The 21,939-nt window shown below is 47.4% G+C and overlaps 1 protein-coding gene across 3 annotated transcripts in view; it reads right to left on the minus strand.

The window, feature by feature from the left end:
• The window catches only part of LPP (LIM domain containing preferred translocation partner in lipoma), a 295,201-nt gene that overhangs the window by 121,367 nt on the left and 151,895 nt on the right, over positions 1-21,939 (minus strand). For all 3 annotated transcript variants that reach the window (XM_081007502.1, XM_081007503.1, XM_081007504.1), the window contains one exon: positions 9,459-9,583. In XM_081007502.1, coding sequence (XP_080863628.1) covers positions 9,459-9,583 — 125 coding nt within the window. The remainder of the gene's footprint in view (positions 1-9,458; positions 9,584-21,939) is intronic.

The raw sequence follows: 21,939 nt of genomic DNA on the forward strand, positions 1-21,939 counted from the left end.
AAAGCTCCTCTTGGGCTTCTCATCCAATGGCATTTCAGGCCCGGCTCAATCGAGAGGAATCGCTGCTCTCCTGGTTAGCAGGGCGACTTGGGTACGTTCTCAGAGTTGACTCAAGAGGGATATGTGACCCCATTTTTAAAGGGCAGCGGGCCCCATGCCTCGCTCCACCCACCCACCCCGGCCTCCTTCTCAGCACGCAAATATGCAGCTTTTGATAATATTTCATGGTCATTTATAATCAAGGTTTTCGAGAAAATGGAAATAAGTCATTCTTTCCTAGCAGGAATTAAAGCAATCTATATTGATCAACCTGCAAATATATTAATAAAGAGCATTCTTTCAGACAAACACCAAATGGAAAAAGGAATGAGACAAGGTGGTCCCTTGTCTCCTCTGTTGTTTTTTGTGACCAGGGGTCAGCAACCTAAGGCCCATGGGCCGGAAGCGGCCTGCGGAGGTCGTTTGACTGGCCCACGAGCCGCCCCCAAACCAAGGAGCCGGCTCGCGCGCTGCGCTAAAGCAGTGCAGGGCAGCGCGGGGACTCGCTTCTGCGGTGCCAGAAATCACATCTGCACAGACGCCAGAAATTGCAGGCACACATGCTCATGATCTCCACGGGACCGATCCGGCCCAGGTAAGATAAACCTTGCTGACCCCTGATTATGATGTTAGAAATACTGCTTCATAAGATAAGGTGAAACAGGGAAATTAAAAGTATTGAGGTGAGGTGTAGAGTCTATAAATTAAGGGCATTTGCTGACGATCTGGTGCTGACACTAGAACAGCCTTTGAAGAGCATTCCCAAAGCATTAGAAAAAAATAAAAGGTTTGGAGAAGTGGCAGGCTTCAAAATAAACTCTCATAAAACCAAAATGTTCATCAAAAACATGACATATTAGGTAGAATGTCAGCCTTTAAAACAAATATACTTGCCAGGATGCTGTTTTTAATCTAATCAATCCCAATTGTAAATAATTTAAGCTGATTCAAAGAATGGGAAAAAAAAAGATATCTCTAAATTCATCTGGCAGGGGGGAAAGCCAAGAATTAAACATAAAGTTATGATAGATACAAACGAAAGAGAAGGCTACGTCCTGCCAGATCTGCAATTGTATTATGAGGCAGCTTGTTTGTGTTGGTTGAAAGAATGGATAGTATTGGACAATGCAGACATTTTAGATTTAGAAGGTCATGAATTAAAATTCAGTTGGCATGCATGTCTTTGGTATGGGAAGGCTAAAATCCATAAGAGTTTTTTGAACCACATTCTTAGGAAGAATCTGTATAGAGACTGGGAGAAATATAAAAATCTGCTGGAAAGAAAAAACACCTTTATGGCTATCTCCCAATGAAGCAATTACAATTAAGAGTGAATATGGACAGACGATGGGCAACTTACAGGGAACTCCTGGATTTTACAGGGGGGGTAACCCAGACTGAAATCAATGGAAAACTTAAGGAGCCAAGTTACGGATTGGTTGCAATTTCACCAGATACACGACATGTTTAAATTAGATAGAAAGAATGGATTTCTGGACCAAAGCTCCCAATTTGAAAAAGAAACAAAATAAGGATTACCTTCTGTCTAAAATGTTTAATTTTTTTATCAGAATGGGAAACAAAAGACGAGCTAGTTAAAGCTACAACAAAACACTGGGCAATAGATATAAGGACACAATATAGATCTTAACCTCTTGGAGAAACTTTGGGAAAGCGCCCTGAAATTTACTGCAAGTTATTCACTGAAAGAATTATTTGAAAATGATTCATAGATGGTACCGAACTCCGAGTAGGTTGGCTAAGATTTATGAAACAGAATCAGATATGTGTTGGAAGCATAGCTGTCAACCGTCCCTTATTTGGCGGGAAAGTCCCTTATCCCAGCGCCGTGTCCCGCTGCTGTCCCTTACTGATGATGTCCCTTAAATTTCCCAGGTTTCAGGAAGCAGCTCCTCTCCCTCCCTCCCTGCCGGCCAGGGAGGAGGGAGGCTCCAACTGTGTTGCTTGGCTGCATTGCTCACTCAATAAGGAGTCTAAGAACGACTGGGGGGTGGAGCATGCACGCCTTGCGCTGATCAAATCGGCCGCGTTGCCTTGGGACTTGCCTTTGCTCAGCGCTTCCCAGCGGAGAGGTGACGGTGGTTTTCCTTGCTGCATCCCCTTTGCCGGGTTGCTGTGCTGTGGGAACCACCGCTTGAGGCTTCCTTTGGCTGCTGGCTGGGCTTTCTGCCTTTGGCTCGGAGGGGCTCAGAAGTTGAACATACCCGCGCTCCAAAAATCCCTTATTATGGCTGCTGATCCCTTATTTTCGAGGCTGCTGGTCACTTATTTTCAAATCTGTAAGTTGACAGTTATGGTTGGAAGTGTAAAGAAGCAGAGGGAGCCTTTTTTCACATGTGGACATGAAAAAAGGTAAAAGTATATTGGAAATGATTTATAATGAATTGAAAAACATGTTTGAAACTACTTTCCCCCCAAAACCAGAGACCTTCCTGTTGGGAATAACCTGGACAGACATTCCTAGGTGTCAGAAAAGGTTAGCTATGTATGCAACAACTGCGGCTCGTGTTTGGTTAGCCCCAACTAAGGAGGATTGGCAACTTAAAATGACAGAATATGAAGAACTTGCAGATTCAACACATAGAATAAGAGAGCAAGAAGAACATATATTTAAAGTAGAGTAGAATACATTTATTGAATATCTGGAAAATAACTGTATACACCTGAAAACGCTGGCAGCAGTAAGATCAAATTCAACAGAGTAAATGATTTTTGATGGATGTAAAAGTGGAAAACTGATTTGAATGGTTACAGTAAAATATTCAGGATTGTATGATACTTGGAAGGAGAAGAAGGGAAGTCACTGGATATTTTGAAGTTTGCAAAATGTTTATTTTGAAATGTAAAATTGAAAACTCCATAAAAATTATATATAAAGAAGAATTCTAAAATGAAACCTACCCTCGGGGGACTTTAACCCTGCTTTCTGGGGAATTATACTAATGCATCAATACTGGATGCATTTGGTCAATAGCAAATGTAGGAAAAACAGGAGACCCATGGATGTTATCTTGGTCGCAGGGAGGCAGAATAACACAGAGAAACCACTTTGCACATCAAATCGGTTTATGTTGTTGTAAAGACAAATCATTATTGCTTGGCTAGAATTAAAGCTGCATCTGGCTTGGAAATTACACTGTTTTTGGGGAAAACCTCTGTGTCTTGGGGTGTGTTTTCAGCGTTAGAGGGAATAGGAGGTGGTGCGGCATCTTCTGCCCCCCCCCCAAACCCCCCCAGCTCCTTTGCCCCCCCCCCCACTTCATCTGGGGATGAAGATCAAGACCCAGGACCATCCCAAAAGGTCATTAAACCTCTTCCCGGCACCAGCGCTCTTTCTGACGGAGAACAGCTCCAGAGGATATTGCCTCTTCTCTCCCCTTTTAATTAATAAAATTACAGCCCAGAGCTCATTATCGATAATTATGGCCACTGTGAGAGCTTCCCGTTTCTTTGCTGGCTCCCACCCCCGCCGACCTTAATCCTGTTCCAAATGCAGCATGAATTAGCGTTTAATTAGCCATTAAATAGAATTAACGGTCTCTGGCGGCAAGGTGGCACGCCGAACAATCGGAGGAGGAGGAGAAGGGAGGCTTCCTGGCGCAGGACAAGTCCGGCAGCCGCGACTGGGGGGAGATTCTCAACAAACCAGAAGCCCTCGTTCTCAGCCAGTCAACAGAATGTCACCAACGGGTCAGGCAGAGACACCATCCGCATGCGCCCGTCACCGCAGAAAATATTTCTGACGGGAATTCCATCTTCGCCCTCCATGACTGAGCCGTGGGAGAACTTGCCCTGCCAAGTCTCATCTTCTCAGAGAATTGAGACCCCCAGGGGTCATCTAGTCCAACCCCCTGCAATGCAGGAACAACGCCTAGAGAATCCCTGAGACATGGGCACCCAATGTCTGCTTAAAAACCTCCATGGAAGGAGAGTCCATCACCCAGCAAGGAAGTTCATTGTAACATCAAATGGCTCTTACCATCAGAATAATATGAGAATAATGATTTATTACTTATTTATTACTTATACCTTGCCTATCTGGCTGGCAAATATTATCTGAAGAAACCCCATGGGGCGGTTGGGAGATTATTATTATTATTATTATTATTATTATTAGAATTTATATACTGCCCTATACCAGGGGGGTCTCAGGGTGGTTCACAGAATAAAATCAAGATATAAAACCACAAAATACATAATAAAAATAAAAATAAACCAACCCAATACGCCTCCAACAAAAAACACATGTTAATAGGGCATAGGATGTCCATCAGATCAACCAAAGGCCTGCTTAAAAAGGAACATTTTTGCCTGGTGCCTAAAGGTGTATAATTAAGGCACCAGGTGCACTTCCCTGGGGAGCCACTGCAGAAAAGGCCCTGTTCTCGTGTCGCCACCCTCTGGACCTCTTGAGGAGGAGGCACATGAAGGAGGGCCTCAGAAGATGATCTCAGGGTCCAAGTAGGTTCATACGGAAAGGGGTGGTCCTTGAGGTATTGCAGTCCTCAGATAGACTTGATAAGGCCGTCCAATGTTGCTATTCTTAAAAAAGGGGGCGGTATGAAAAGGGAGCACAATACTGATTGAGGTGGGTGGGAAATGCAATCCTTTATGTAAGATTTGCAGACTGAAAGCAACAAAAGTCGTGAATTCCAAATACAGACATCACATTGGTTTCCGTTCCAGACCTGGGGTGAATAAGGGAACGCTGGCAATTTCCATTTCCATTTCTGTTTTTGCTTTGTCCAGTCCTCTTTCAAAGCCATCCCAAATTCTCCAACATCCCTAGATGATGTCCCTGAGCACCATTTGCTGGGGAGTGTGAATGGGGAGAAGACTCCCTTGCACCTATTCTGCTTGTGTGCATCCCAGATACATCTGTCTGGTCACCACGATACAGAGAGAGGCTCTGCTGGAGGAGGTGGGTCTGATCCTGCAGGCTGTCCTGACGTTCTCGGAGGAAGCGAACCCTTCTCATGCTCCGAGCAAAAATTCGCCTTTCTATCAGAGTTCACGTAAGGGAGTTTTGCTTTGCGTTCAGGAGAGGCAAGAGGCAACAGCTGGGTGAGGGATCCCCCAGTGTGATTCAATATAAGGCAGCCTCTTCTGCCCCAAATGTGACCAGTTCAACCAGGCCTTGGGCTGATTCATATCCTACAGCCTTTTAAAAAGATCTGTGGGTAGGAGGGCTATTGTTTTGTTCTTTGGGTTCCATTATTTGCTGTGTTTTATCTTAAAAAACAGCATCTAAAAAAGCAGAGACATCACCTTGCCAACAAAGGCCCATATAGTTAAAGCTCTGGTTTTCCCAGTAGTGATGTATGGAAGTGGGAGCTGGACCATAAAGAAGGCTGATCGCTGAAGAATGGATGCTTTTGAATTCTGGTGTTAGAGGAGACTCTTGAGAGGCCCATGGACTGCAAGAAGATCAAACCTCTCCATTCTGAAGGACATCAGCCCTGAGTGCTCATTGGAAGAACAGATCCTGAAGCTGAGGCTCCAAGACTTTGGCCACCTCATGAGAAGAGAAGACTCCCTGGAAAAGACCCTGATGTTGGGAAAGATGGAGGGCACAAGGAGAAGGAGACGACAGAGGACAAGATGGTTGGACAGTGTTCTCGAAGCTACTAGAATGAGTTTGACCAAACTGCAGGAGGCAGTGGAAGACAGGAGGGCCTGGCGTGTTCTGGTCCAGGGGGTCACGAAGAGTCGGACACGACTAAATGACTAAACAACAATATCTTGTATTTTATTCTGTGAACCGCCCTGAGATCTTCTGACAGAGGGTGGCATATAAATTTAATAAATAAGATAAAATAAATACAGTAGGGACTGCACATCCCACAAAACCAGGGCTGCAAACTTCCCCCTGTCCAAAGGGAACACCTTCACAGCCTTCGGCTGGCGTTGTCATTCCAGCCACCAAGCAGACGTCGCCTGAAGCCAGTGCCACCCACGTCTCACGTTTCCATGGACACCAGGTATCCATGCTGCAGCCTGGGGAGCCCGGGTCATGTGACCACAGCAGCTCTCCAGGCTGGGTACAGGTGGGTCCTGCTAGCCAGCTCTCATTGATGGCAGCGTTTGCTCAACCATTAGTCGGTGCCCCCTTTCAAGAGGGGCCTGTGGGAGAGATGGAGCCACTGTTGCATCTGCAAAAACCTAGGAAACCTCCTGTGGCTTAATGAGAAGGATGGCTCTTGAGAAAAGCCACCGCTTTGGGCAGAGGGAGCTGCCACTCAGAGTTGTGGGATTGTAGCATTTGGGGGGGCAGGGAACGGACCCCAAGTGCTGTCTAGGCTCACGCCCTGCAATACAGGAGTCAAAGCTGCTTCCCTGAGTCTACAGCAAGGGTGGGGAATGTCAAGCCCAGCCGCCAAGTACCGTATTTTTCCCTCTATAAGACGCCCCCATGTATAAGAAGCCCCCTATTTGGGGGGACTCAAATTTAGGAAAATAAGAGATGGCACAGAGTTGTTGAGCTTTGGGGGTTTTTTGCGGAGGATTGCCTAGAATCGCTGAGCTTTTTTTCACCCGAACGCATCACATGATTGGCCTCCCGTCTGCCCCATAACCAGGAGAAGCTGCCAATTGCCCGCCCAACTGCCTCAGCGTCAGTCAATCAAGACCCATTGACGCAGCAACCAGTAACACAGCTGCAGCAGCGACCAATATAACTTCCATCCTATGCACTACCCCCACTTTTTAGCATGATTTTTAAAGGAAAAAAACATAGTCTGATACACAGAAAAGTACGGTACAGTGGTACATTGGGTTAACTACTTAATTCATTCCGGAGGTCCGTTCTTAACCTGAAACTGTTCTTAACCTGAACTAACGGGGCCTCCTGTTGCTGCCATGCCACCGGAGCACAATTTCTGTTCTCATCCTGAAGCAAAGTTCTTAACCCAAGGTACTATTTCTGGGTTAGTGGAGTCTGCAACCCGAATCGTATGTAACCTGAAGCGTCTGTAACCCGAGGTACCACTGTAGTTCACTCCAGGCCTGTACAGTGGTACCTCGGGTTACAGACACTTCAGGTTACAGACTCCGCTAACCCAGAAATAGTACCTCGGGTTAAGAACTTTGCTTCAGGATGAGAACAGAAATTGTGTGGTGGCGGCGCGGCGGCACAGCAGCGAGAGGTCCCATTAGCTAAAGTGGTTGAGAACAGTTTCAGGTTAAGAATGGACCTCCAGAACGAATTAAGTTCTTAACCAGAGGTACCAGTGTATAACCAGCCCTCAGGACTCCGTCCAAGACAAGCCCCTTCCATAGGACACAGACCCCTCTTCCCGAAAGCTGCATCCTGCACTCATCCTGCTCTATGCTTATCTTGAACGCCTTTTCCCGAGCTGACTGTGCCCTTGAATTGAGACAATCCCTCTTGCTTGCCTGTCCAGGGAAAAGGGAAGTCTGCTTCTCTGCACATGGAAACCTCTGGCATCTTCACGGCTACAGAGCGAAGTTAAGAATCAAGTCCTTTGCTCCACCCACTTTTGCCATGGCCCCGCCCACCTTTGGAACCCTAAGTCACATGCATTGCTCCACCCACTCTCACACGCAGCCTTTGCCTGGTTTGGAGCAACCCTCTCCATTGCATTCCTCAAGCCAGCTCCCTTTTATTTGCCTCTTCAACACCCTAGTTCTCAGGAAAGCTTTCCTGAGCCACTCTAAGCACCTTCGCTGGGTCTCCGCTGCCACCTGGTCAAATCTTCTCTTTTAAATTATTCTGTCTCCTTCCCTTCCACCACGGGAAATCCATGCAGCTGACAGCATCGAAATGCCAACCATCCATTTTGTTGTTGTTGTTTAGTCGTTTAGTCGTGTCCGACTCTTCGTGACCCCCTGGACCAGAGCACGCCAGGCACTCCTGTCTTCCACTGCCTCCCGCAGTTTGGTCAAACTCATGCTGGTAGCTTCGAGAACACTGTCCAACCATCTCATCCTCTGTCGTCTCCTTCTCCTTGTGCCCTCCATCTTTCCCAACATCAGGGTCTTTTCCAGGGAGTCTTCTCTTCTCATAAGGTGGTCAAAGTATTGGAGCCTCAGCTTCATGATCTGTCCTTCCAGTGAGCGCTCAGGGATGATTTCCTTCAGAATGGAGAGGTTGGATCTTCTTGCAGTCCATGGGACTCTCAAGAGTCTCCTCCATCACCATCACTCAAAAGCATCCATTCTTCGGCGATCAGCCTTCTTTATGGTCCAGCTCTCACTTCCATACATTGCTACTGGGAAAACCAGAGCTTTAACTATACAGACCTTTTTTGGCAAGGTGATGTCTCTGCTTCTTAAGATGCTGTCTAGGTTTCTCATTGCTTTTCTCCCAAGAAGCAGGCGTCCTTTAATTTCGTGACTGCTGTCACCATCTGCAGTGATCATGGAGCCCAAGAAAGTAAAATCTCTCACTGCCTCCATTTCTTCCCCTTCTATTTGGCAGGAGGTGATGGGACCAGTCCATATAACGTCCATATAACCACCCATATAACGTCAAATAAAACCAGCAGCCAGCAACAAAACGAAGCTGCTTATCAGTTCTGAAGTGGGAGGGAGCCCCCCCCCCCGGATCGAAACACAGACCATCCACAAACCTACAAGGTATGACAGTAAGCACAGTGACCACTTCAGCCTCAGATCTGAAATTGCAAGGTACTGGTCTGCACTGCAGGGCTGTTGCTGTAAGGTTTAATTGGGTCATGCACATGCAACGCTTTCTGGCTAAATGCTGCAAACGGGTATCATCTTCCTTGAGTTGGCAATGGAATAAAATGCCTTCTACTTCTTGGCCGCACCTTTGCAAATCCCTCACCCTGCCGACCCCAACTTAGTGATGTTCATGAGACACTTGGATGGAAACTGACCATTAAGGAAATAAGAAAGGCTAAGCTATTTAAACGTTGCAAGAAAGGAAACAGAAATTAAAATATTTGAAACAGAGTTTGCAAATAACGTAGGTAGTATGGGGGGGGGGAATTAAAAAGGAAAGGAAGACTAACATTATAAATAAAGTAAATACAAGTGATGGTTTAACATATAATGGGAAAGCAATAAGACTGGGAATTTTTAGATACCGTTCTAAGAAAATAAGAAGAGGCCTGTTGGTCACTCCAATGGCCCTTTTAGCATCTTGTTCTCGCTGTGGCCGACCAGATACACCAATGGGAAACCCACAAGCAGAACTCAAGCACAATTCCTCCACAAATTTGGCCATCACTGCCTCCTGTGGCAGGGAGTTCCACAGTTTAACTACAAGCCACGTGAAGCAGCTCTTTCTTTTGGTGGTCACCACTGCCGCTGTACAGCACGTAGCACCATGGGCACTTGATTCGCCTTGACCACAGCCGGGCACCACAAGAAGCCCATCCGTGCCCTTGGCAGCACTATGGACGCCTTCTTACCTGAACATTGAACATGGCCTCCTCAGGAGGAGGAGGAGGAGGAAGAAAGGCACTGGGCGGCGGTGGAGGAGGATTCCCAAGATCGTCAGAAGGAGGTGGAGGTGGTGGCGGTGGTGGGAAGTCACCTATAGATGACAGGAATAATAATAATAATTTTATTATTTGTACCCCACCCATCAACCATGAAGCTGAGCACAAGATAAATACAATATCCCCCTAGGCCACAGGTTCTCTGAGGGTTTAGCAGGAAAGGAAAGCAAGTGTGGCAGGAACATTTGAGGGCAATCAAAGAAACACTGAAACATTTCAGTTTAGTATAGGACAGGATAATATCAAAGTAATTTGGGGGGATATACAACCAGAAACAGTATCTATATCTTTCTTCAAGAGCATTGGCTAAATTTCTACAGTTCTCCACGACATATTGCTGTGAGCAGAGATTTCCAGCTCTGGCAAATATGAAAGATTGGAAAATACAAAGGCTTCTTTGTGTTGATGAGGAGAGGAGAGTTGGTTTGTCTCAAATGAGACCTTCTATAAATGGGATTACCCGGCAAAAGCAAGATTACCCCCTCATTGGGTTTGCATAAAATACTCAAGCTACGTCTGCAAGAGGCTCATTGATAATTACATTGTGGGAATGATTCATCTTCTTATGTAGCTGCATTGTTTTATACTTTCTGGGTGTCCTGTGACCGTTGTGGTCTGTGTTATAAATCAAGAACTGCTGGAAGCTCTTCCTTTTTGTTTTCCAATGTATATCTTATCAAGACAAAATTCAGTGTGGCATGAGCAAATTTTTATTCTGAAAGTGTGCTTCAGAGAAAAAAAGTCTGAGAAGCAATGCTCTAGCACAGGCACATCCAACTCCCAAGAGACTGTGATCTAATCCCACTATAAAAAAACTGGCAGTGATCTACCCATTGTCATTGCCAAGAGCACTCTGGAGATCCAGCGATCTACCTGTAACCCCCCCCCCCCCATGATCTACGTGTTGGACATGCCTGCTCTAGCAAAAGCTGGGAGCCTCAGACCCTGCAATTGCCATCTGAGGCCTTTCACAGTGTGCCCGTTCCAGTGGACCTTTCCAGATCCCTGCTAAGCAAGCTGGAGTTCTTAAAAAGCTCTTTCTGTGGCATGGAAAGAGTTTATAAGCCCTCCACTTTGCCTATGGGGCTCTGGGAAAGTTGCGGGATCCCACAAGATACTGTGGGGCCATCTGAGATCTTGGGAAGCCCCTGAGAGATCTCCCACGGCCTCCCAGAAGCCTCATGCAACTGCCACAGAGCCCATTAAGGAAAGGAGAGCTGTCAGGGAGACAGTGGTGTAGCGTCGGTTGCCTGTGCCCGGGGCAAGGTGCGAAAGAGATGGGGCACTGCAACTAGCTTGTAGTGTGCCCACAGGAAGATCCGCCTGTCAGGCCCAGAAGCCGCTGTGCTGCTAGCCTGTTTCTGTACTGTTGAACCTTGGCTGGGGGTTCTCCGGCAGCCCTGGGGTAGGAAGGATATGAGGGCACAACCCAGAACGGCAGCAACCTGTTGCACACGGCAGCGGCGGCAGCCATGGCATGAGAAGTGTGTGGCGCGCCATCACGAGATGCTGAAAGGGGTGGGCAAAGAGAGGGAGCTCCATCCTGGCAAGGGAGGGCCTGGCTGTTGGCATGCACCCAAGGAAACGGGGGCAATTGGCAGGCCCCCAGCCGGCCCCAGACCACCGGCCAGGGTGCCAGGCATACTCCGGTCCTTGGTGCAGCATAAATCTGTGACCCAGGCTTTAGAAGGCTGAGCACGCTATTCAGCAGAGAAAACGCTGCGCAGACAGAAGTGGCTCAAGAGGCTGTGTGAGCATATTTATAAGCAGGTTTTATTAAGCATAAGGTAAAGGTAAAGGGACCCCGACCAGTAGGTCCAGTCGTGACCGACTCTGGGGTTGCGGCGCTCATCTCGCTTTATTGGTCAAGGGAGGCGGCGTACAGCTTCCGGGTTGTGTGGCCAGCATGACTAAGCCGCTTCTGGCGAACCAGAGCAGCGCACGGAAACGCCGTTTACCTTCCCGCTGGAGCGGTACCTATTTATCTACTTGCACTTTGACGTGCTTTCAAACTGCTAGGTTGGCAGGAGCAGGGACCGAGCAACAGGAGCTCACCCCATCACGGGGGTTCGAACCACCGACCTTCTGATCTGCAAGTCCTAGGCTCTGTGGTTTAACCCACAGCGCCACCCACGTCCCTTTTTATTAAGCGTAGATCAGGACAAAAGGAAACATGTCTGATCTCTTTCGTGTCCAAAGTAAAACAGAAAGCTATACACAAACGGAAGTTCCCAGCATACTGTGCTGGAATGTAAACAGACATGCGACACGCAACAATTCCACACGTCTGTTCCTTAAGGTGGGACAGAATTCTCACTGCCTGGCTGGCAGCCTGCTATCCACTCACAGCCTGCCCGGCCACTCCGGAGACATCCGCTCCATGTGTCCTGCTGCTGCTGGGCCAGAAAAGGGAGCCACCTCCCTCCCAATTTTGTCACATCTTTGGCCCACTTTCTGAATTTCCACTAAGGGAAATTGCCCCCCAATGCTAAATCTCCAGAGGGGGAGATCCCAGGGTGTCTTCCCGAACTTGCGTGATGATGCCTTTGTGTGTGAGTCCCCAGAACATAAACCCCTCGCATAAATTTCAGTCCTACTCCGTACCTGTGCGGCGTTCAGAACGCACACTGCACATCACCGGCGCCCGACTGAGACCCTGGCGATGGCCAAGGTGCCACTAAATAAAGATGGCTTTATTACAACCTTGACAGCTTGGCGGATGTTTTCTCCCCTTCCCCATAAAGTTCTGCGCCTCTGGTGTTTGCCTCTCTTGTGCTGAGATATATTCCGGTAGGCTCCCGAACACACGCTGCAGCGGTTTATAGAGATTTGATTATATACATAAATAATATTGATGTCTGGAACAAGCAGCCCAAGCCGTGATTTAGGAAGCCTTGTTGGTACCAGATGGTTGAAGATGCGGCTCGAGTCTAAACAGGCTCTCCGGGGGGCAGCTTCTCACATATCCTCGCCGTGAGCTTGTCGGCTCTGGTTTTCGTCTTTCAGGTGAGGTACCATCCTGGAAATCCAAGCTGTTGGAGAGGAGCTGCTCACAGGATGGGGAAGACAGTGGCATGTTTTCTTAACAGCAAGGCTAACATAAGCATGGAGTGAAATCCATCCCTGCTTTGTGTTAGTTTCTAAATAAAGGTAAAGGGACCCCTGACAGTTAAGTCCAGTCGCGAACGACTCTGGGGTTGTGGCGCTCATCTTACTCTACAGGCCGAGGGAGCCGGCGTTTGTCCGCAGACAGTTTTTCCAGGTCATGTGGCCAGCATGACCAAGCCGCTTCTGGCAAAACCAGAGCAGTGCAAAGAAACGCCGTTTACCTTCCCGCCAGAGCGGTACCTATTTATCTACTTGCACTTTGACGTGCTTTCGAACTGCTAGGTTGGCAGGAGCAGGGACCGAGCAACGGGAACTCACCCCGTCACGGGGATTTGAACCGCTGACCTTCCGATCGGCAAGTCCAAGCGGCACAGTGGTTTAAACCACAGCACCACCCGCATCCCTGTGTTGCTTTCAGTCGACACCTAATTCAAAAATGTCCAAATGGCACAAAGGAGGAGGCCAAATACGGGAATTTGCAAGGGGATCAAATATCAACCAATCTGAAATAATAATAATAATAATAATAATAATAATAATAATAATAATAATAATTTATTATTTATACCCCACCCATCTGGCTGAGTTTCCCCAGCCACTGGGGGCAGAGCTGGTGCCCAGTGTATATGGTTTTTGTGCGCATATGTGAAATCCAATCTCCTCTGTCTCCAAAGGTCTCTTCATAAAGTGCATGCAGAGTGAGGGTCCATACTCTGAGTTGGCTTTGAGATGCCACCAAATATTTTTTTGGGGTGGAAATTTGCAGAGAGGCCTCATATATTTTTATTGCTGCCTATCACTATTAGGTATGCAACATCGCTTTACCTTTTTCAGCACTTGCTAAAAACATTTTTGTTTAGACAAACTCAAGTTTAGACAAGCTGGTGTTTAGAAAGTGATTGGGAGTTTCCTTTGAGCCACATCAGCAAGGCCGAGAGAGGGCTTTTGTCACCTGGGCAGCCCAGGACCTCCAGAAACACGGCCCAAGCTTGCGACCTGGAGAGGTCCCTTTGGTGCTGCTAATGCAGCAAAAACAATGCAGGAGGAAGCAGTTACAAGTTCCTGGTCTCTGCAGCCACAGCAGGTGCTGTGATTCTCTAGCAATGTGACTTCACCCCTGGCGGAGTCTGGAGAAGCATCTCCACAGCCCCAAATGGAGACAGGTCAGCCGGCAATCGAAATATTATCCTCGCCTTTGTTTGAAGCTATCAAGACTAAAGCAGCTTTAACCTTCTCCAGCATCTCCTAGCAGGGAGGAGAGAAAATTCGGAAGCAAACAAGACATTTCGGGGGATCTCATTAGAAGGGCTGGTTCGTCTGCTTCTTATCTGGGGGAAATTACTCCAGGACTCGTCGTCTGATGCGGGAGGAATGGCAATTAGCCTTCCTGTTGATTTCAAGCCCGTCAAGAGGCAAAATCAGTTAGGCCGAGAGTGCCGGCAAGATGAGATGCTGAATTAGGCACTCTCAGCTGGGAGGCAGGCGCATTAGCGCCCCACTGATCCCGACAGCGAACCAGGGATCTGGCTTTTAAAAGACATTTCTTCAAACAGCACAGTATTTATCCGCAATTAAGGCACGCAAACGGAAGGCGTTCTGGCCACGCGGATTCTGCGGAGGCCGTTTCAGGCGGTACAAGCTATTTTGGAAACACAAGGTATAACCATTCTCTCATCCGTACCGTGACTGGCCCTGATCCACCATACAGACTTGCAGATTTCAAAGCCAGGCGGACCCTTGCTCACCTGCGAACCACGTCGGTCGCAGCGGGTGGCGAGATTTCCTCCAAAGGAACCAGACTTCCCCAACATAGCAAAGAGTGATGTACAAATTTGTCATTTCCGGTGTCTCCCAAATTACATTTCTCCAAGTTTAAGTTCAGCTCTCCATGTTTCAGTATTCCTTTGTAATATTGGTGGTGGACTCTCCTTCCTTTGGGGACGCGGGTGGCGCTGTGGTCTAAACCACTGAGCCTTGGCCTTGCCGATTGGAAGGTCGGCGGTTCAAATCCCCGCGGCAGGGTGAGCTCCTGTTGCTCGTTTCCTGCTCCTGCCAACCTAGCAGTTCGAATGCACGTCAAGGTGCAAGCAGATAAATAGGTACAGCTCCGGCGGGAAGGTAAACGGTGTTTCCGTGCGCTGCTCTGGTTTCACCAGAAGCAGCTTAGTCATGCTGGCCACATGATCCGGAAAAACTGTCTGCGGACAAATGTCGGCTCCCTCAGCCAGTAAAGCGAGATGAGCGCCGCAACTCTCTGGGGTCCTTTACCTTTACCTCCTTCCTCGGAGGTCTTTAAGCAGTGGTTGGATGGCCATCTGTCAGGGATGCTTTAGCTGAGATTCCTGCATTGCAGGGGGTTGGACTAGATGTCCCTCGGGGTCCCTTCCCACTCTACCGCGTTATGATTCTGTAATCTTGGGGGTCTCTTCCAACTCTACAATTCTCTGGTGCTATCATCAATCTTTCTTTCTTTCTTTGGCGATCACTCGTAGCCGAGTAAGATTGTCTTCCATAAACACGGTGGGTTTTTGGAAGACCCCTGTACGTGAATTTGCTTTATGTGTGTAGATCAGTGCATGCTAACCAATGACAGATGGGTAGCCGTGTTGGTCTGCCATAGTCGAAGTAAAAAATTCTTTCCTGTAGCACCTTAAAGACCAACTAAGTTAGTTCTTGGTATAAGCTTTCGTGTGCATGCACACTTCTTCAGATACACTGAAACAGAAGTTACCAGATCCTTCTATATATTGAGAAGGTGGGGAGGGGTATTACTTAGAAGGGTGGTGGGAATCGGAGATTGGCAGATAGCTGAGATGAGCCTGTTGACGACTCTTAACGACTGTAATAGGTCTTACAGGAAAAGGCAAGGGGTGAGAAGGTGAGAAATGGCTTAGTCATGTATAATGAGATAAGAATCCGATGTCTCTGTTCAGACCAGGTTTCTCTATTGTTTTAAGTTTGGTAATGAGTTGTAATTCAGCAGCTTCTCTTTCCAGTCTATTTCTGAAATTCCTTTGTAGTAAAACAGCTACTTTGAGATCTTGTATAGAATGTCCTGGGAGATTGAAGTGTTCTCCTACTGGTTTCTCTGTTTTGTGATTCTTGATGTCAGATTTATGTCCGTTTATTCTTTGGCGTAAGGTTTGGCCTGTTTGTCCAATATAGAGAGCTGAAGGACACTGTTGGCATTTGATGGCATACACAATGTTAGACGATGAGCAATTAAATAGTCCCGAGATGGTATGTGTGATGTTGTTGGGGCCAGTAACCAATGCACAGTCTTTGCAGTAGTGCTCTGTTCTGATGGCATAAAGTAGTCACAACAAACTGGTAGATTCCTATCTGCTGCAGGCTTCATCCACCTTCACAGCCGTTGTAACATACTGCTTGTTATCGTCTGCCTGTTCTGCCGTTGAGGACTTCTTGGATCAGTCTTTGTCTAGCTCCTTCCCTTTGACCTTACTGCCTTGGGTGACCCTGCTGGGAGTACGAGATTCCCGACGGCTTCGCTCACAAGGGTCATAGGAACATGCAAGCCCACTCACAGCGACAAGGTGATGATCCAGCGAGTAGTTATCAATGCACCCAGCCAACGAACCCATCCAGTTAGCTAACTACAAAAGCAGCCCGTTGAGGGTGCTCCTTGATAAATCATACCTGGTTTGATTCCCAATCCCACACCCTGCTCGGCCACAGAGACACACACCTTCCACCAACCCCTGGCCAGGCTCAGCTTTGCTGCCATCCGGGGAGAGTTTTTAAAGGCCAATCATTGCTCCAGCTTCCGTGCACGGTCAGGACACGCGGCAAAGTGGGCTGGTTTTAAATCAAGGCCATTGAAGCCACCGCCAAGGGAAAAAGATGACCGAGCCGCCGCAGATCGAACACAGCAGACAAAAGCTTTCATATCACTTCAAACGCAAGGCTGTTCACACATTCGGCGGTGGAGCACTTAAAATGCACCCACCTTCTGAGGCTGCCCACCCTCGCTTTCAATTGCACAAGAGTGCTTTCTGCACAAGCTCTGTGTCTATTTATGTATTTATTACTAGAAGTCTGAGGTAGCCTTCATTCTCTCCCAGTTCCTGAAGAGAGAGGGACAAACAGATGCCCTTTCTTTTGGCTTTGAATGTGTTCCCAAAGCGCTTCTCACTTCTGATCCTATTACAATGCCCGTCCTGTTTTATTAATCCTATTATAGTCTCCGTCACGTTCCCAGAAAGTGCCAATTCTACAGCATGGCCCAGTCAGGAGGTATGGGAGTATGGGGTTCTCCCCTTCCCATTTTAGCCTCACAACCCTGTGAGGTAGCTTAGGCTGGAAGACTGGTGAGCTTTACGGCCACCTGGGAACGAGAACCCTGGTCTGCTAGGTCCCAGACCAGTGCTCTAGCCACTACACCACACTTCTCGTGCCAGCTGGGGCTGCTGGAGTTGAGGCTCAAAATATCTGGAGGGCACCAGGTTGGTGAAGGGTGAGCAACGGCTCTTAACTCTGCACCGAGTTTACCAATTCTGTGCTATAGTTCCCAGAGAGACATGGCACCCCCATAGGTGGAAGCTCTGAGGACGCCCAGAGCCAGCCAGCCTTCTTCTTCTCCCCTCCATCACTGACAGCACATTAAAGAGATGCAGCCCAATTGGCACAAACCTCCCAAAGATATGATAATAATTACATGAAATAAGGTTTAAATATTGCCTACGTGGAAAACATCCAGGCTAAAACTCAGAATAAATAACCGTGATACCCTAGGAGGTAGGCTATGTCTTAAAAGCAAGGAGCTTACATGAAGAGAAAGTGATAATGAAGTAACTTTTCTTACGGGAGATAAAAGGAGAAGTTCAGTTCCACACACACACACGCTCCTTAATTCTTCCATGCAACGTTGTAATAATAAAGCAATTTGTTTAAGTAACTCCCTCGCGACACCATCATTCTAAGAAGCCAAATGTTGAACAAACAGAAATCTGCTCTGCTGTTTCCAGCTTCAGAAGTCGATAATTTGCCCTCCGCCAAAGGCGTGTGTGGATGTTTTCCTCCCGTTCCTGAAGCCGTCAAATTCCGGGTGGATTAGGGCAGTGAGACGTGCCGGGAATATTCCAAGTGGATGGTTACCCAATTGAAAAACACTCGGCTTCGCCCGGGCACACATGGCAGGCCTCCACTCAGGCGTGTGCAGGGGACTGACGCATCGCTTAGGCCAGATATGAGCAGCAGCCAAGATATTTAAGCTGATATTTAAGCCATACGCTCTGGGCTTGCAAGTTAGAAGGAGATCTCTGGGTGAGCTGAGATCAGAACCAGAAGTTTTATGGGCACACTTGCTGGTGAAGAAGAAGATGATGATGATGAAGAAGAAGGGACTTCCGGGGTGGCGCCATCGGCAATGGCGGACTCCCTCTGAACTGGAGGGACTAGCTCCGCGCGAAACGGGTCTTTTCCGCTACGGCGAAGCGGGGACCCTTTTAAAAATCACAGGCAGATGAAGCCTGTGACCATGGGACTCGGCGGGCACCCTTAGTGCTCCCCCAACCCGCAAAGGAACCCACTAACGGGCTCCGAAGCGAAGAGGGGGAAGCGGTGCGGTGCTGTGAGTCAACTGCTATTTCCGTGGAGCGAAGCCGCACAGCCGTTGCCGGAGAGCGCTGCCTTTTTCCTGGAACAATTTGGCTTCTAAAATAAGCACCCGTGAGTACTTAAACTTTGAACAATTGGACTTTAAATAAGGACTTGAGAGCAGAAAGGAATTGGACTTAAAAATTTTACTTCAATTTGGTACTGAAACGGGAAGGTCTAAACAGGAAGTCAGCCTTCCGTTTCTTTGTAGACAGAATAAAGCAAAGACAACGTAAACTAGAGCTCAGAAAATCGCTTCTAAAGGATTGGCTTTCATCATTTAAAATTGTTGAACCCCCCTTCGGCAGCAGGAGAAGAAGGGGGATCTTTTTTGGACTGTTTAAACCTGCAGAAGTGAGTTTAAAGTAAAGTAACTTTCCACCGTCCTGATCCTGGAGCGGGGTGTCAGGACTGACGTTTGAAGCTCATTGACCAGAGATAAACGCTTTTGACAGATAGCTAAGAGAAATATAGTGATTCCATTGTTTCCTTTCACACCTTAAAGGAACAAATATTGACAAAATATCTGAAAAAAGGAAACTCTGTTGCTAGACTTGTCTTTAAAAGAAAGATCAAATAGAAGTTTTCCCCCTAGAGGGAGACTATGAAACTGTAACTAACTCCTGGGAGCTGGGAGCTGTTACAGATTACAATCGTGGGAATAGACATCTGACCTTGCAGGACAATGTATTCAGAAGCTCTGTTGTGTGCTTTCTATAAAACAAATGCCCTACTGGAACAGCTACATGAGAAGACGAATTTGATGGCTGATTCGATTAGAAATTTTGAACAGGCAGTGGGAAATTTTGAACAGGCAGTGGGAAAATATGTGGAGCCCACCCAGGAATTAAATCAGGAGTGCGCCTTGACAGAACAGGCCCAACAGGAATATGAGCTTTCGGACTTGACAAATGAACTTGGAAAAAGCCAGATTTGGAAAGAAAAAGTTTGGTTTGGTTTGGAAATGGGGGGCTGGATAGACCCTCCTATGCAGGGATGTTTGGACTTTTCAAGTCTGGCAATGGGCCGTGAGATGTTTGGGATTGTGGGGGCTCTCAATTTTGGAGGGTTTTTGAAACATGTTTTTAAATACCACATGGAATTTAGTGTCGATTATGGAAAAGGGGCTGATCTGTCGAGAAGGGTCAAAAATATTGCTAAGCTGGAGTTCCCACGAGTGAAACGAGCAGGAGACAAGGGAAAATACAGTTCCAAATATGAAGAAGAGCTGCAGAAGGGACATGGAAGAGACTTAAGGGCCTCGGATATAAGGTTACCAGGTTAATGCGCCAGATTGATGGGATAATAAGGACTGACAAAACCCGGGACCAGGAGGAAGGGACGCTGGATGAAGATTGGATTTGTTTTTATTTCTTTTTTTTTTATTACTAGGACTGTTTTATAAAATTGATGAATGTTAGAAAAATGTTGGAATGAAATTATTTGGCTTTAGTAAAAATGTTTAAAGAATTATGTAAGAATATTATTGTTATGAGAAGTTGGTAAAAATAAGATTTAAGTTTTAAGTTCCAAGGTTTTTTATAGTAAGATAAGATTAAAATAGTTTAAGGTAATGTAACGACAGAATATTATGAAATATGGAAAGGATTTGCTGTGACAATTAACAACCAGGACACAAGGAAGGGGAGGAGGAAGAGGTCAAGGAAAGAGGGTAATGACAGTTGAGGAGTTGAGAATAATGGATTTGTTTTTAAATGTTTTTAAATTTTTGTGGTGTATTTTTGTTTTTTTCTCTCTTATTTTGAATTTGTATTTGTATGGTTGGAAGTGGCTTGTTTTTCTCTTTTTCTACTTTGTTTTCTTTGGTAACTTAAAAAAAAATCTTTCAATAAATATCATTAAAAAAAAAAAGATGATGATGATGATGAAGAAGAACCCTCTGACAAGAGCTGTTTGACAGTTGAATGGTCAACCTCGGAGAACTGGAATTTTTTAAGCCAAGGTTGGAAGGCCACCTGTCATGGATGCTTTAGTTGAGATTCCTGCATTGCAGGAGGTTGGACTAGATGATCCTCGGAGTCCCATCCAACTCTACAATTCTATGATAGAAGATGAGGAGGAGGAAGAGAAAGAGAAGACAAGGGTCACACAAACCCCCACTCCTAGCATGTGTCCATCCATGACTGTCCAGATCAGTGAGAGCTTGATGTGATGGCCTCGGACTCTGGCTTGGACTTGGAACCAGAGGAGTCTCGGTTTGCACCGGATCCTTTGCCTCAGGCATCATCTGAACCAAGTCTGGGGCCTGATCCTGAAGAGCCCCAGTCTGCACAGGTTCCCCTGCAACAAGCACCAGCTGGGCCGAGTCAGGGGCCTATGCCTGCCCTGGCTCCAGATGCGGGGATGACCTCGTTGCCTCCAGCTGGGCCATCACTTACAGCTGCTCCACTACCGGTTGGGTCAGGGGAGGCTGAGGCGGCCTCTGGGTCTAGTAACCCATCGACGTCTCCCAAGCTGCAGAGACTCAGGTCTGAGAGACGGAGAGACCTGAGTACTTGCAGGAGGAGTGCTTGCCTTCGGGCGAAACAGGGAAGTGAGTCGCCGGGGGATCAGGACCGGCCGCTACCCCGACAAAGATAAAAGGCTGTCGGACCCCGCCCCAGGTTGAGGGGGCAATATTGCTGTATGCTAGGTTCTGCCTGAGATCCTATACTTGTCCTTGCCTGGTTTCCTGCCTCGTGTCCTGCCTTGGCCCTGTCGGACTGACTCCTAGTGGAACCTTCATATTCTGGACTGGTCCTGGACTATATTTCACGGGTTACCCCCGGGCCCAGGACGCTTGAGTTTTGGAGAGGAAGCAGGTAGTGTCCGGTGAAGAAGAGAACAGACAGCACTTTGGACAGCTCCAATTGCCCCTGCTAAAGCAGCTCTGGAAGATGTTGCCTTTGCAGAAAGCCAAGCCCAAATGAAGCCCTTCTTTAGGCTGACCAGGCCTGGAGGGTGGCAGGGTGGCCAGGGAGAAGCTGGCTAGCTGACTGGGTGCTTAAAGGGGCCGTGTCTGGTTCTATAGCCACTGGCTTACAGAAGATCAGATGGCCAAGACAGACTCGTCCTCTGAATCTAGTTCAGCAGTAGAGCTGGGCCTTTGTCCCCAACTGGGAGGTACCGGTGCTTCTCTCCCAGAGGAAACAGCCTGAAAATAATCCAAATTATCCTCTGTGAGTCACCATGGTATACGACACCCCCTTTGGTCTTCTGGGCTTGGCTATGGAAACTCCCATCTGAAGGATGGGCGTTTGCCAGAGCAACAGCTTCTGCAAAGCTTCAATTCAGATGCCACAACCCTTCTCTTTCTGACCATCCACCTTCCACGTCAATTGCCTTTTCTGTTGCCTGCATGCACCCCCTGCCAAAATACTCACACAAACACCCTGCAAATTCCACAGCCCTATTCTTGACCCTAAGAACGGAACATAAGAACTTGACAAGAGCCCTGCTGGATCAAGCCAACGGCCACACTAGTCCAAAATCCTATTCTCATCTTGGCTGACCAGATGCCTATGGGAAACCAGCAAGCAGGATTCGAGCGTAAAAGCAGCATCTGGTCGGCTACTGTGAGAACAGGATGCTGGACTAGATGCCACTGGCCTCATTCAGCAACCTCGAGGCCCCATCCCCACTTCGCTTTCAGTAGTTGCATGAACTT

This window comes from Podarcis pityusensis, assembly GCF_964106645.2.
Source record: "Podarcis pityusensis genome assembly, chromosome: 5".
Classification (NCBI taxonomy): domain Eukaryota; kingdom Metazoa; phylum Chordata; class Lepidosauria; order Squamata; family Lacertidae; genus Podarcis; species Podarcis pityusensis.